This window comes from Pseudophryne corroboree, chromosome 2 (genome assembly GCF_028390025.1).
Source record: "Pseudophryne corroboree isolate aPseCor3 chromosome 2, aPseCor3.hap2, whole genome shotgun sequence".
In the NCBI taxonomy this organism is placed as follows: domain Eukaryota; kingdom Metazoa; phylum Chordata; class Amphibia; order Anura; family Myobatrachidae; genus Pseudophryne; species Pseudophryne corroboree.
In genome coordinates, this window is record NC_086445.1 from 984,668,908 (window position 1) to 984,684,725 (window position 15,818).

Genomic DNA, 15,818 nt, shown 5'->3' on the forward strand with positions numbered 1-15,818 from the left:
CGACCTTCACCCGGGAGAGTGGGGACTTCATCCAGAAGTTTTCCACATGATTGTGAACCGTTGGGAAAAACCAAAGGTGGACATGATGGCGTCTCGCCTCAACAAAAAATTGGACAGGTATTGCGCCAGGTCAAGAGACCCTCAGGCAATAGCTGTGGACGCTCTGGTAACACCGTGGGTGTACCAGTCAGTGTATGTGTTCCCTCCTCTGCCTCTCATACCAAAGGTACTGAGAATTATACGGAAAAGAGGAGTAAGAACGATACTGGTGGCTCCGGACTGGCCAAGAAGAACTTGGTATCCGGAACTTCAAGAGATGCTCACGGAGGATCCGTGGCCTCTACCTCTAAGAAGGGATCTGCTTCAGCAGGGACCTTGTATGTTCCAAGACTTACCGCGTCTGCGTTTGACGGCATGGCGGTTGAACGCCGGATTCTAAAAGAAAAGGGCATTCCAGAGGAAGTTATTCCTACCTTGATTAAGGCTAGAAAGGAAGTGACTGTACAACATTATCACCGCATTTGGCGAAAATATGTTGCGTGGTGTGAGGCCAAGAAGGCTCCAACGGAAGAATTTCAATTGGGTCGATTCTTACATTTCCTGCAAGCAGGATTGTCTATGGGCCAAAAATTGGGGTCCATTAAAGTTCAAATTTCGGCCTTATCAATTTTCTTCCAGAAGGAATTGGCGTCAGTGCCTGAAGTACAAACTTTTGTCAAAGGTGTACTACATATACAACCCCCAATAGTGCCTCCAGTGGCACCGTGGGATTTGAACGTGGTTCTAAATTTTCTCAAATCTCATTGGTTTGAGCCGTTAAAATCGGTAGAATTAAAATACCTTACATGGAAGGTAACCATGCTGTTGGCCCTGGCTTCTGCCAGGAGAGTTTCAGAGTTGGCAGCTTTGTCATACAAGAGCCCATATCTGATATTCCATTCGGACAGGGCAGAATTGAGGACACGTCCTCAATTTCTCCCTAAGGTGGTTTCGGCATTTCACTTAAACCAGCCTATTGTGGTGCCTGCGGCTATTAGCGACTTGGAGGACTCCAAGTTACTGGACGTTGTCAGAGCATTAAAAATATATATTTCAAGGACAGCTGGAGTCAGAAAAACTGACTCGTTGTTTACATTGTATGCACCCAACAAGATGGGTGCTCCTGCGTCTAAACAGACGATTGCACGTTGGATCTGTAGCACAATCCAACTTGCACATTCTGTGGCAGGCGTGCCACAGCCTAAATCTGTAAAGGCCCACTCCACAAGGAAGGTGGGCTCATCTTGGGCGGCTGCCCGAGGGGTCTCGGCATTACAACTTTGCCGAGCAGCTACGTGGTCAGGGGAGAACACGTTTGTAAAATTTTACAAATTTGATACTCTGGCTACAGAGGACCTGGAGTTTTCTCATTCGGTGCTGCAGAGTCATCCGCACTCTCCCGCCCGTTTGGGAGCTTTGGTATAATCCCCATGGTCCTGACGGAGTCCCCAGCATCCACTAGGACGTTAGAGAAAATAAGAATTTACTTACCGATAATTCTATTTCTCATAGTCCGTAGTGGATGCTGGGCGCCCATCCCAAGTGCGGATTGTCTGCAATGCTTGTACATAGTTATTGTTACAAAATCGGGTTATTACTGTTGTTGTGAGCCATCTTTTCAGAGGCTACTTCGTTTTGTTATCATACTGTTAACTGGGTTCAGATCACAAGTTGTACGGTGTGATTGGTGTGGCTGGTATGAGTCTTACCCGGGATTCAAGATCCTTCCTTATTGTGTACGCTCGTCCGGGCACAGTACCTAACTGAGGCTTGGAGGAGGGTCATAGGGGGAGGAGCCAGTACGCACCATGTGACCTAAAAGCTTTTTTAGATGTGCCCTGTCTCCTGCGGAGCCCGCTATTCCCCATGGTCCTGACGGAGTCCCCAGCATCCACTACGGACTATGAGAAATAGAATTATCGGTAAGTAAATTCTTATTTTTTTCAACTTAGGCACAGATATATCAAGCCTTGGAGAGTGATAAATTGCAAGGTGATAAAGTACCAGCTAACCAGCTCCCAACTGTGATGTTACAGGCTGTGTTTGAAAAATGACAGTTAGGAGCTGATTGATTGGTACTTTATCACCGTGCAATTTATCACTCTCCAAGGCTTTATAAATCTAGACCTTAATTTCTTTTTGCAGTCAATGGGGACTTCTGCCTTTGGACACCTGTTACAATAAATAGCTCCTCCACTTAGACAAGGAAGGGTTCACCTTTACCTCAGATAGCATCCTCCTTCTAACTGTAGAGTGTAGTAACGGGCCGTAGGCCTTCTGTAACGAGGATTCATGTCATTTGGTCTTATTGATGAGATCTCTAGATTGGCGGCTACTTACAGTGAGGTGAGGCCTGTAGGTGATCATCCTAGGGTTCATTCTAGCACCCTGCACCTGTCGCAACCCGTACATTTCATCTTTCCTGCCTGGGGTCTGCTCTGGTGCTTCTAGCACACGCTGGTCTGTATCTCGGTGAGACAGAGAAGCAGCAGAGCAGAGAGTGACACCTCAGGCAGGAAAGAGGAAGTGCATGGGTTGTGACAGGTGCAGGATGCTAGAATGAACACTAGCATCTCATATAACTGCTTTAAGTGAAAGCATTTAGCACAGGCGCTGTAGGTATGAAAAGAGCAGAATATGGGAGAGAGTGTGCATTGGTGAAATAGGACACGTTGGAAGATGTTATTCTTTGGGGAACATTTACACATTATTGCGCTAATAATCTGTTCTTTATTTCTCTAACGTCCTAAGTGGATGCTGGGGACTCCGTAAGGACCATGGGGAATAGCGGCTCCGCAGGAGACTGGGCACATCTAAAGAAAGCTTTAGGACTAACTGGTGTGCACTGGCTCCTCCCCCTATGACCCTCCTCCAAGCCTCAGTTAGATTTCTGTGCCCGACGAGAAGGGTGCACACTAGGGGCTCTCCTGAGCTTCTTAGTGAAAGTTTTAGTTTAGGTTTGTTATTTTCAGTGAGACCTGCTGGCAACAGGCTCACTGCATCGAGGGACTAAGGGGAGAAGAAGCGAACTCACCTGCGTGCAGAGTGGATTGGGCTTCTTGGCTACTGGACATTAGCTCCAGAGGGACGATCACAGGTTCAGCCTGGATGGGTCCCGGAGCCGCGCCGCCGGCCCCCTTACAGAGCCAGAAGAGCGAAGAGGTCCGGAGAAAGCGGCGGCAGAAGACGTTCCTGTCTTCAAATAAGGTAGCGCACAGCACTGCAGCTGTGCGCCATTGCTCTCAGCACACTTCACACTCCGGTCACTGAGGGTGCAGGGCGCTGGGGGGGGCGCCCTGAGACGCAATAAAACATGACAGAAATACCTTACATGGCAAAAAAATGCACCACATATAGCTCCTGGGCTATATGGATGCATTTAACCCCTGCCAGAATATAAAAAAAACCGGGAGATAAGGCCGCCGAAAAGGGGGCGGAGCCTATCTCCTCAGCACACTGGCGCCATTTTCCCTCACAGCTCAGTTGGAGGGAAGCTCCCTGACTCTTCCCTGCACTACAGAAAGGGTTAAAAAAAGAGAGGGGGGCACTATTTAGGCGCAGTATTAAAACATACAGCAGCTATAAGGGGAAAAACACTTATATAAGGTTATCCCTGTATATATATATATATATATATATATATATATATATATATATATATATATATATATATATATAGCGCTCTGGTGTGTGCTGGCATACTCTCCCTCTGTCTCCCCAAAGGGCTAGTGGGGTCCTGTCCTCTATCAGAGCATTCCCTGTGTGTGTGCTGTGTGTCGGTACGTTTGTGTCGACATGTATGAGGAGAAAAATGATGTGGAGACGGAGCAGAGTGTCTGTAACAGTGATGTCACCCCCTAGGGGGTCGACACCTGAGTGGATGTACTGTTGAAAATTACGTGACAGTGTCAGCTCTATATAAAAAAAAAAAACAGTGGTTGACATGAGACAGCCGGCTACTCAGCTTGTGCCTGTCCAGACGTCTCATAGGCCGTCAGGGGCTCTAAAGCAGCCGTTACCTCAGATGGCAGATACAGACGCCGACACGGATACTGACTCCTGTGTCGACGGTGAAGAGACAACCGTGATTTCCAGTAGGGCCACACGTTACATGATTGAGACAATGGCAAATGTTTTTATACATTTCTGATAATACGAGTACCACCAAAAAGGGGTATTATGTTCGGTGAGGGAAAAACTACCTGTAGTTTTCCTGAATCTGAGAAATAAAATGAGGTGTGTGATGATGCGTGGGTTTCCCCCCGATAACAATTGATAATTTCTTAAAAAGTATTGGCTGCATACCCTTTCCCGCCAGAGGTTAGGGTGCGTTGGGAAACACCCCCTAGGGGGGATAAGGCGCTCACACGCTTGTAAGAACAAGGGCTCTACCCTCTCATGAGATGGCCGCCCTTAAGGATCCTGCTGATAGAAAGTAGGAGGGTATCCAAAAAGGTATTTACACACATACTGGTGTTATACTGCGACCAGCAATCGCCTCAGCCTGGAGGTGCAGTGCTGGGTTGGCATGGTCGGATTCCCTGACTGGAAATATTGATATCCTAGATAAGGATAGTATATTATTGCCTATAGAGCATTTAAAAGATGCATTTCTATATATGCATGATGCACAGCGGAATATTTGCCGACTGGCATCAAGTATAAGTGCGTTGTCCAATTCTACCAGTAAAATGGTCAGGTGATGCGGATTCCAAACGGCATTTGGAAGTATTGCCTTTGAAAAGGGACATTTGGGGTCGGTCTTTTAGACCTGGTGGCCACGGCAACAACTGGGAAATCCACGTTTGTACCCCAGGTCGCCTCTCAAAATAAGACGCCGTATTATCAGGCGCAGTCCTTTGTTGGCAAGCGGACAAAAGGTTCCTCTTTTCTGCTCGTGACAGAGGGAGAGGAAAAAGGCTGAAGAGATTAGCCAGTTCCCAGGAACAGAAACCCTTTCCCGCCTCTGCCAAGCCCTCAGTATGACGCTAGGGCCTTACAAGCTCAGGCACGGTGGGGGCCCGTTCTCAATGAATTTCAGTGCGCAGTGGGCTTACTCGCAAGTAGACCCCTGGATCCTTCAGGTAATATCTCAAGGGTACATATTGGAATTCGAGACGTCTCCCCCTCGCCGTTTCCAAAAGTCGGCTTTACCGACGTCTCCCTCTGACAGGGAGGCAGTTTTGGAAGCCATTCACAAGCTGTATTCCCAGCAGGTGATAATCAAGGTACCCCTCCTGCAACAGGGAACGGGGTATTATTCCACACTATTGTGGTACCGAAGCCAGACGGCTCGGTGAGACCGATTCTAAATCTAAAATCTTTGAACACTTACATACAGAGGTTCAAATTCAAGATTGAGTCACTCAGAGCAGTGATTGCGAACCTGGAAGAAGGGGACTACATGATGTCTCGGGACATCAAGGATGCTTACCTTCATGTCAAAATTTACCCTTCTCACCAAGGGTACCTCAGGTTATGGTACAGAACTGTCACTATCAGTTCAGACGCTGCCGTAGGGATGGTCCACGGCACCCCGGGTCTTTACCAAGGTAATGGCCGAAATGATATCCCTTCGAAGGAAGGAAATTTTAGTTATCCCTTACCCTTATCAGGGAATCGTCCAAGTAAGATCCAGGGAACAGTTGGAAGTCGGTGTAGCACTATCTCAGGTAGTGTTGCGGCAGCACGATTGGATTCTCAATATTTCAAAATCGCAGCTGGTTCCGACGACTTGTCTTCTGTTTCCTAGGGATGTTCCTGGACACAGTCCAGAAAAAAGGTGTTTCTCCCGGAAGAGAGAGCCTGGGAGTTATCCGAGCTAGTCAGGAACCTCCTAAAACCGAACCAAGGCTCAGTGCATCAATGCACAAGGGTTCTGGGTAAAAATGGTGGCTTCCTACGAAGCAATCCCATTCGCTAGATTCCACGCAAGAACTTTCCAGTGGAACCTACTGGACAAATGGTCCGGGTCGCATTTTCAGATGCATCAGCGGATAACCCTGTCACCAAGGACAAGGGTATCCATCCTGTGGTGGTTGCAGAGTGCTCATCTTCTAGAGGGCCGCAGATTCGGCATTCAGGACTGGGTCCTGATGACCACGGATGCCAGCCTGCGAGGCTGGGGAGCAGTCACACAGGGAAGGAATATCCAGGGCTTAGGGTCAAGCCTGGATACATCACTTCACATAAATATCCTGAAGCTAAGGGCCATTTACAATGCTCTAAGCTTAGCAAGACCTCTGCTTCAAGGTCAGCCGGTGTTGATCCAGTCGGACAACATCATGGCAGTCACCCACGTAAACAGACAGGGTGGCACAAGAAGCAGGATGGCAATGGCAGAAGCTGCAGGGATTCTTCGCTGGGCGGAAAATCATGTGATAGCACTGTCAACAGTATTCATTCCGGGAGTGGACAACTGGGAAGCAGACTTCCTCAGCACGACCTCCACCCGGGAGAGTGGGGACTTCACCCAGAAGTCGTCCACATGATTAAAAAACTCGACAGGTATTGCGCCAGGTCAAGAGACCCTCAGGCAATAGTTGTAGACGCTCTGGTAACACCGTGGGTGTACCAGTCAGTGTATGTGTTCCCTCCTCTGCCTCTCATACCCAAGGTACTGAGATTGATAAGATGGAGAGGAGAAAGCACTATATTCGTGGCTCCGGATTGGCCAAGAAGGACTTGGTAACCGGAACTTCAAGAGATGCTCACGGAGGATCCGTGGCCTCTACCTCTAAGAAGGGACCTGCTCCAGCAAGGACCCTGTCTGTTCCAAGACTTACCGCGGCTGCGTTTGACGGCATGCCGGTTGAACACCGGATCCTGAAGGAAAAAAGGCATTCCGGATGAAGTCATCCATATCCTGATCTAAAGCCAGGAAGGATGTAACCGCAAAAACATTATCACCACAATTGGCGAAAATATGTTGCGTAGTGCGAGGCCAGTAAGGCCCGACGGAGGAAATTCAACTGGGTCGATTCCTACATTTCCTGCAAACAGGAGTGTCTATGGGCCTGAAATTGGGGTCCATTAAGGTTCAGATTTCGGCCCTGTCAATTTTCTTCCAAAAAAGAACTAGCTTCAGTCCCTGAAGTTTAGACGTTTGTAAAAGGGGTACTGCATATACAGCCTCCTTTTGTGCCTCCAGTGGCAATTTGGGATCTCAATGTAGTTTGGGTTCCAAAAGTCACATTGGTTTGAACCACTTAAATCTGTGGAGTTAAAATATCTCACATGGAAAGTGGTCATGCTGTTGGCCCTGGCCTGGGCCAGGCGCGTGTCAGAATTGGCGGCTTTATCCTGTAAAAGCCCTTATCTGATTTTCCATTCGGACAGGGCGGAATTGAGGACTCGTCGTCAGTTTCTCCCTAAGGTGGTTCCAGCGTTTTCACCTGAACCAACCTATTGTGGTGCCTGCGGCTACTAGGGACTTGGAGGAATCCAAGTTGCTGGATGTTGTCAGGGCCCTGAAAATATTCCAGGACGGCTGGAGTCAGGAAATCTGACTCGCTGTTTATCCTGTATGCACCCAACAAGCTGGGTGCTCCTGCTTCTAAGCAGACGATTGCTCGTTGGATTTGTAGTACAATTCAGCTTGCACATTCTGTGTCAGGCCTGCCACAGCTAAAATCTGTAAAAGCCCGTTCCACAAGGAAAGTGGGCTCATCTTGGGCGGCTGCCCGAGGGGTCTCGGCTTTACAACTTTGCCGAGCAGCTACTTGGTCAGGGGCAAACACGTTTGCTAAATTCTACAAATTTGATACCCTGGCTGAGGAGGACCTGGAGTTCTCTCATTCGGTGCTGCAGAGTCATCCGCACTCTCCCGCCCGTTTGGGAGCTTTGGTATAATCCCCATGGTCCTTACGGAGTCCCCAGCATCCACTTAGGACGTTAGAGAAAATAAGAATTTACTTACCGATAATTCTATTTCTCATAGTCCGTAGTGGATGCTGGGCGCCCATCCCAAGTGCGGATTGTCTGCAATACTTGTACATAGTTATTGTTACAAAAATCGGGTTATTATTGTTGGGAGCCATCTTTTCAGAGGCTCCTCTGTTATCATACTGTTAACTGGGTTCAGATCACAAGTTATACGGTGTGATTGGTGTGGCTGGTATGAGTCTTACCCGGGATTCAAAATCCTTCCTTATTGTGTACGCTCGTCCGGGCACAGTATCCTAACTGAGGCTTGGAGGAGGGTCATAGGGGGAGGAGCCAGTGCACACCAGTTAGTCCTAAAGCTTTCTTTAGATGTGCCCAGTCTCCTGCGGAGCCGCTATTCCCCATGGTCCTTACGGAGTCCCCAGCATCCACTACGGACTATGAGAAATAGAATTATCGGTAAGTAAATTCTTATTTTACCTGTACAAACTAAGCAAACGCTCTTTTCTAAAGTTGTCTGAGCAGTGCTTCTACCCATACATGTGGCCTGTTGACGGTGTGCATCCTGCTATGTTATCATAAGGCTTTGTTTGACCACAGATAGCAACTTATGGTTTCCCCATGAATCACTGCGTACATGCAATACGTAATGCTTTTCGTTTACACTTATTTCATTGTACTTTCTAGGAGGTCTTGAAGCGGTGACATGGTAAAGAAACAAGTGAAGAACCTCCCGGTACAAGATTCGGTGGAAGCAGGTAGGATGATGTCTAAGATTATCCGGGATATTCAATTAGCCCCGTCACTGTCGGGTGATAAGTCTCGCTGGGGGGGGGGGTTTATCTAATTGGCCCCGATAAGCCGGCGCGTGCAGCGGCTTATTGGGGATTTTGTTTCACCTGCCTCCGGCAAGCGAAGCAAAATCCCTGATAACTGCCCCGTTTTCATCCGAAAATGGGGCTATTTCACCCGTTCACACACAGGTTTCACTGAACCTGTGTGTTTACGGGTGTAAAAGCACGTTTTACCGGCTGAGCTAATCGAATAGCCCGACCGCAGCACCCGAAGAAACATCGGGGTTTTTTACTCCCGATGTCTCTTCGGGGAAAATTTGATATCCCCCTATGTGGATCCACCATGTGTGTTTTCATAAGGTCAGATAATGGTCCACTGTAATAGCCTGCAATATTTCGGCGCACTGTTGATTTAAAGCAGCAGCAGTTTGTTTTAAGGCAAGACCAACCCTGGCTTTGCCTGAAAAATGAAAATTGCTGCTTTAAATCTAGTGGCTACTATGCCGAAATCTTGCAGGCCATTACATGTGGGCCAAGGGTTTTCAGAAACACTGTAACCGCTCATGCAGGGAATGGGCTCGAGCCGTGGTCAGGCTGAAAGATAGGGTGGGAAACTGGCATCAGGTCTCCGCAGGCGTTGGGATGATTGAGCGTGGAACCTGCATGCCTTTGTTGCTCAGACAAACAGCAGTACAATCCACGGGTCAGAGTAACACTCCAGGATATCATGCGTGCCTTGTTTTATAGTGTTTTCACTGTGATCTGCAGGTCACTCTGCTGCTTTAGTGAACAAGAGATCCATGTAGGCACCGCGGTTTCTTATTTTATACTTTTTGTGATAGGAAGCAATAATGTTCGGTTTTCTTATACTTTATTTTTTATTTGATTTTTTTCTTTATAATAGCAATAGTGAAATTAAGCCTTAAAATAAATTTCAGTATTTTCAGAGGATAATCTTTATGGTCTATTAAATTTCCAAGCAGCTTGACTTTTCATAGCTGTGTTGTTCTTTGTCACACATTATAAAACAGACTATTCCATCAAAAGCATTTTCCTTCTTATAAAATCTGCTTTACACACAACATTATATAATTATTCTGAATTAATGTAATATTTATTGACCAACGCCACAAATGTGGATAGATAATGTGAGGAATGGGTAGGGAGAACATTTATATTTCCTATATCACATCTGTGTGTTTTCTTGGGTTTATTGGAATATAGACAAAAACTGTCCTAAAGTTAATTTAAGGCAACGTTTCCATCCTTCTGCTTTTATGGGATATTCCCTTTAGTTCTAAATTTGAATTGCTGATGAATGGATTTGTTCAGGCCATAAAATGGCTACTCCGCCATGAACAGGCGTCAGGAACACTTTCAACATTTGTCATTTCAGAGCCCACATGTAAGCACATCCGGAAGGGATTGGATGAGGGGACGGTGAAGAGAGCGCTGGTGAATGTGGAGTGGGACGTCTGTCAAGACTGCCAGACAGACAGCAAGGAGGCTGTGAACGATGGACAGGAGGAACACAGGGAATCGGACGTGGTCTGGCTGTGTCTGAGATGTGGTCACAGGGTAAGATTATATATTTATCCGTATCGCGGTTATAAAGGAAGCGCCATCTTACAGGCCGCGTACATTACTTGACTGAGGTAAAATCAGACCTTATTCTTCAAGCTGTACGATTATGAACCATCCCTGTGATCTCCCAGAGCCAATCAGGACCTGCAGCAATGAAAGAAGTATTCACCTGTTCCTAGCAAGACCACATTAAGGTCATTGATTGGAGACCGATATCCAATCACTGTCTCCCAATGTTGCCCCTTTTATGATGCATTGTATGGGTCCACAGTCTGGAATGTCTGTCCACTAGTGACGAATAGTGAGCTCAAGCATATTTGGCAGTGGTGCAGTAGGGTGTATTTGTTTTTTGTATACTTATTGCAGTTCATGGAAAGCAGAATCAGTTTTGTATGTTTGTTTTATTGTCCTTGCAGGGTTGCGGCAGATATTCTGAGCGGCAGCATGCGCTAAACCATTATAACACCCCAAGATCGGAGCCCCACTGCCTGGTGATCAGTGTTGGCGAGTGGAACGTATGGTAATATGTTATCCTCTTGATGAATACAACTATAGAGGTGTGACTTAACTGATAAGTGCTTTTGTTCAAAATGTACTGCTTGGTAAAGCCAAATACATATTATGATAATGCGATGATAGATGGGTACTCAATTTTTCTTTTATCTGACGTCCTAGTGGATGCTGGGAACTCCGTAAGGACCATGGGGAATAGACGGGCTCCGCAGGAGACTGGGCACTCTAAAAGAAAGATTAGGTACTATCTGGTGTGCACTGGCTCCTCCCTCTATGCCCCTCCTCCAGACCTCAGTTAGATTTCTGTGCCCGGCCGAGCTGGATGCACACTAGGGGCTCTCCTGAGCTCCTAGAAAGAAAGTATATGTTAGGTTTTTTATTTTACAGTGAGACCTGCTGGCAACAGGCTCACTGCAACGAGGGACTAAGGGGAGAAGAAGCGAACCTACCTGCTTGCAGCTAGCTTGGGCTTCTTAGGCTACTGGACACCATTAGCTCCAGAGGGATCGACCGCAGGACCCGTCCTTGGTGTTCGTTCCCGGAGCCGCGCCGCCGTCCCCCTTACAGAGCCAGAAGCATGAAGATGGTCCGGAAAATCGGCGGCAGAAGACTTCAGTCTTCACCAAGGTAGCGCACAGCACTGCAGCTGTGCACCATTGCTCCTCATACACACTTCACACTCTGGTCACTGAGGGTGCAGGGCGCTGGGGGGGGGCGCCCTGAGCAGCAATAAAAACACCTTGGCTGGCAAAATAATCACAATATATAGCCCCAGAGGCTATATATGTGATAAATACCCCTGCCAGAATCCATAAAAAAGCGGGAGAAAAGTCCGCGAAAAAGGGGCGGAGCTATCTCCCTCGGCACACTGGCGCCATTTTCTCTTCACAGTGTAGCTGGAAGACAGCTCCCCAGGCTCTCCCCTGTAGTTTTCAGGCTCAAAGGGTTAAAAAGAGAGGGGGGGCACTAAATTTAGGCGCAATATTGTTTATACAAGCAGCTATTGGGGAAAATTCACTCAGTGATAGTGTTTATCCCTACATTATATAGCGCTCTGGTGTGTGCTGGCATACTCTCTCTCTCTCTGTCTCCCCAAAGGGCTGTGTGGGGTCCTGTCCTCAGTCAGAGCATTCCCTGTGTGTGTGCGGTGTGTCGGTACGGCTGTGTCGACATGTTTGATGAGGAGGCTTATGTGGAGGCGGAGCAGATGCCGATAAATGGGATGTCGCCCCCTGTGGGCCGACACCAGAGTGGATGGATAGGTGGAAGGTATTAACAGACAGTGTCAACTCCTTACATAAAAGGCTGGATGACGTAACAGCTATGGGACAGCCGGCTTCTCAGCCCGCGCCTGCCCAGGCGTCTCAAAGGCCATCAGGGGCTCAAAAACGCCCGCTCCCTCAGATGGCAGACACAGATGTCGACACGGAGTCTGACTCCAGTGTCGACGAGGTTGAGACATATACACAATCCACTAGGAACATCCGTTACATGATCCCGGCAATAAAAAATGTGTTACACATTTCTGACATTAACCCAAATACCACTAAAAAAGAGTTTTATGTTTGGGGAGAAAAAGCAGGCAGTGTTTTGTTCCCCCATCAAATGAGTGAATGAAGTGTGAAAAAGCGTGGGTTCCCCCGATAAGAAACTGGTAATTTCTAAAAAGTTACTGATGGCGTACCTTTTCCCGCCAGAGGATAAGTTACGCTGGGAGATATCCCCTAGGGTGGATAAGGCGCTCACACGTTTGTCAAAAAAGGTGGCACTGCCGTCTTAGGATACGGCCACTTTGAAGGTACCTACTGATAAAAAGCAGGAGGCTATCCTGAAGTCTGTATTTACACACTCAGGTACTAGACTGAGACCTGCAGATAGTGCTGCTGCAGCGTGGTCTGTAACCCTGTCAAACAGGGATACTATTTTGCGAACATAAGTCGTCGTCTTATATATGAGGGATGCACAGAGGGATATTTTGCCGGCTGGCATCCAGAATTAATGCAATGGCCATTCTGTCAGGAGGGTATTAGAGACCCGACACTGGACAGGTGATGCTGACTTTAAAAGGCACATAGAGCCTTATAAGGGTGAGGAATTGTTTGGGGATGGTCTCTGGGACCTCGTATCCACAGCAACAGCTGGGAAGAAAAATTTTTACCTCCGGTTTCCTCACAGCCTAAGAAAGCACTGTATTATCAGGTACAGTCCTTTCGGCTTCAGAAAAGCAAGCGGGTCAAAGGCGCTTCCTTTCTGCACAGAGACGAGGGAAGAGGGAAAAAGCTGCACCAGTTAGCCAGTTCACAGAATCAAAATTCTTCCCCCGCTTCCTCTGAGTCCACCGCATGACGCGGGGGCTCCACAGGCGTAGCCAGGTACGGTGGGGGGCCGCCTCAAAAATTTCAGCGATCAGTGGGCTCGCTCACATGGATCCCTGGATCCTTCAAGTAGTATCTCAGGGGTACAGGCTGGAATTCGAGGCGTCTCCCCCCCGCCGTTTCCTCAAATCTGCCTTGCCGACAACTCCCTCAGGCAGGGAGGCTGTGCTAGAGGCAATTCACAATCTGTATTCCCAGCAGGTGATAGTCAAGGTGCCCCTACTTCCACAAGGACGGGGTTACTATTCCACACTGTTTGTGGTACCGAAACTGGACGGTTCGGTGAGACCCATTTTAAATTTGAAATCCTTGAACACATACATAAAAAAATTCAAGATCAAGATGAAATCGCTCAGGGCGGTTATTGCAAGCCTGGAGGAGGGGGATTACATGGTATCCCTGGACATCAAGGATGCTTACCTACATGTCCCCATTTACCATCCTCACCAGGAGTACCTCAGATTTGTGGTACAGGATTGCCATTACCAATTCCAAACACTGCCGTTTGGACTGTCCACGGCACCGAGGGTCTTTACCAAGGTAATGGCAGAAATGATGATACTCCTTCGAAAAAAGGGAGTTTTTAGTTATCCCGTACTTGGACGATCTCCTTATAAAGGCGAGGTCCATGGAGCAGTTGTTGGTCGTAGTAGCACTATCTCGGGAAGTGCTACAACAGCACGGATGGATTCTATACATTCCAAAGTCACAGCTGGTTCCTACCACACGCCTGCTGTTCCTGGGGATGGTTCTGTACACAGAACAGAAAAAAAGTGTTTCTCCCGCAGGAGAAAGCCAAGGAGCTGTCATCTCTAGTCAGAGACCTCCTGAAACCAAAACAGGTATCGGTGCATCACTGCACACGAGTCCTGGGAAAAATGGTAACTTCTTACGAAGCAAAATTCCATTCGGCAGGTTCCATGCAAGAACCTTTCAGTGGGACCTCTTGGACAAGTGGTCGGAATCGCATCTTCAGATGCATCGGCTGATAACCCTGTCTCCAAGGACCAGGGTATCTCTACTGTGGTGGCTGCAGAGTGCTCATCTTCAAGAGGGCCGCAGATTCGGCATACAGGACTGGGTCCTGGTAACCACGGATACCAGCCTTCGAGGCTGGGGGGCAGTCACACAGGGAAGAAATTTCCAAGGACTTTGGTCAAGTCAGGAGTCGTCCCTACACATAAATATTCTGGAACTGAGGGCCATTTACAATGCCCTAAGTCTGGCAAGGCCTCTGCTTCAAAACCAGCCGGTACTGATCCAATCAGACAACATCACGGCAGTCGCCCATGTAAACCGACAGGGCGGCACAAGAAGCAGGATGGCGATGGCAGAAGCCACAAGGATTCTCCGATGGGCGGAAAATCACGTCTTAGCACTGTCAGCAGTGTTCATTCCGGGAGTGGACAACTGGGAAGCAGACTTCCTCAGCAGACACGACCGACACCCGGGAGAGTGGGGACTTCATCCAGAAGTCTTCCAACTGTTGGTAAACCGTTGGGAAAGGCCACAGGTGGACATGATGGCGTCCCGCCTAAACAAAAAACTAGATATTGCGCCAGGTCAAGGGACCCTCAGGCAATAGCTGTGGACGCTCTAGTGACACCGTGGGTGTACCAGTCGGTTTATGTATTCCCTCCTCTGCCTCTCATACCAAAGGTACTGAGAATAATAAGAAAACGAGGAGTAAGAACAATACTCGTGGTTCCGGATGGGCCAAGAAGAGCTTGGTACCCAGAACTTCAAGAAATAATATCAGAGGACCCATGGCCTCTACCGCTCAGACAGGATCTGCTACAGCAGGGGCCCTGTCTGTTCCAAGACTTACCGCGGCTGCGTTGGACGGCATGGCGGTTGAATTCCGGATCCTAAAGCAAAAGGGCATTCCGGAGGAAGTCATTCCTACGCTGATAAAAGCCAGGAAAGAAGTAACCGCAAACCATTATCACCGTATTTGGCGAAAATATGTTGCGTGGTGTGAGGCCAGGAAGGCCCCAACAGAGGAATTTCAGCTGGGTCGTTTTCTGCACTTCCTACAGTCAGGAGTGACTATGGGCCTAAAATTGGGTTCCATTAAGGTACAGATTTCGGCTCTGTCGATTTTCTTCCAGAAAGAACTGGCTTCACTGCCTGGAGTTCAGACATTTGTAAAGGGAGTGCTACATATTCAGCCCCTTTTTTGTGCCTTCTGTGGCACCTTGGGATCTCAACGTGGTGTTGAGTTTCTTAAAATCACATTGGTTTGAGCCACTTAAAACTGTGGATTTGAAATATCTCACGTGGAAAGTGGTCATGTTATTGGCCTTGGCTTCGGCCAGGCGTGTGTCAGAATTGGCGGCTTTGTCATGTAAAAGCCCTTATCTGATTTTCCATGTGGATAGGGCAGAATTGAGGACTCGTCCCCAGTTTCTCCCTAAGGTGGTATCAGCTTTTCACTTGAACCAACCTATTGTAGTGCCTGCGGCTACTAGGGACTTGGAAGATTCCAAGTTACTGGATGTAGTCAGGGCCTTAAAAATTTATGTTTCCAGGACGGCTGGAGTCAGGAAAACTGACTCGTTTTTTTATCCTGTAGGCACCCAACAAAATAGGTGCTCCTGCTTCTAAGCAGACTATTGCTCGCTGAATT

The 15,818-nt window shown here is 47.9% G+C and overlaps 1 protein-coding gene across 4 annotated transcripts in view; it reads left to right on the forward strand.

Annotated features, from left to right (window-relative positions):
• Positions 1 to 15,818, forward strand: part of USP16 (ubiquitin specific peptidase 16) — a 67,190-nt gene that overhangs the window by 7,140 nt on the left and 44,232 nt on the right. For all 4 annotated transcript variants that reach the window (XM_063956394.1, XM_063956393.1, XM_063956392.1 and 1 more), the window contains exons 2-4: positions 8,611 to 8,681; positions 10,114 to 10,295; positions 10,718 to 10,821. In XM_063956394.1, coding sequence (XP_063812464.1) covers positions 8,630 to 8,681; positions 10,114 to 10,295; positions 10,718 to 10,821 — 338 coding nt within the window. In that variant the 5' untranslated portion in view covers positions 8,611 to 8,629. The remainder of the gene's footprint in view (positions 1 to 8,610; positions 8,682 to 10,113; positions 10,296 to 10,717; positions 10,822 to 15,818) is intronic.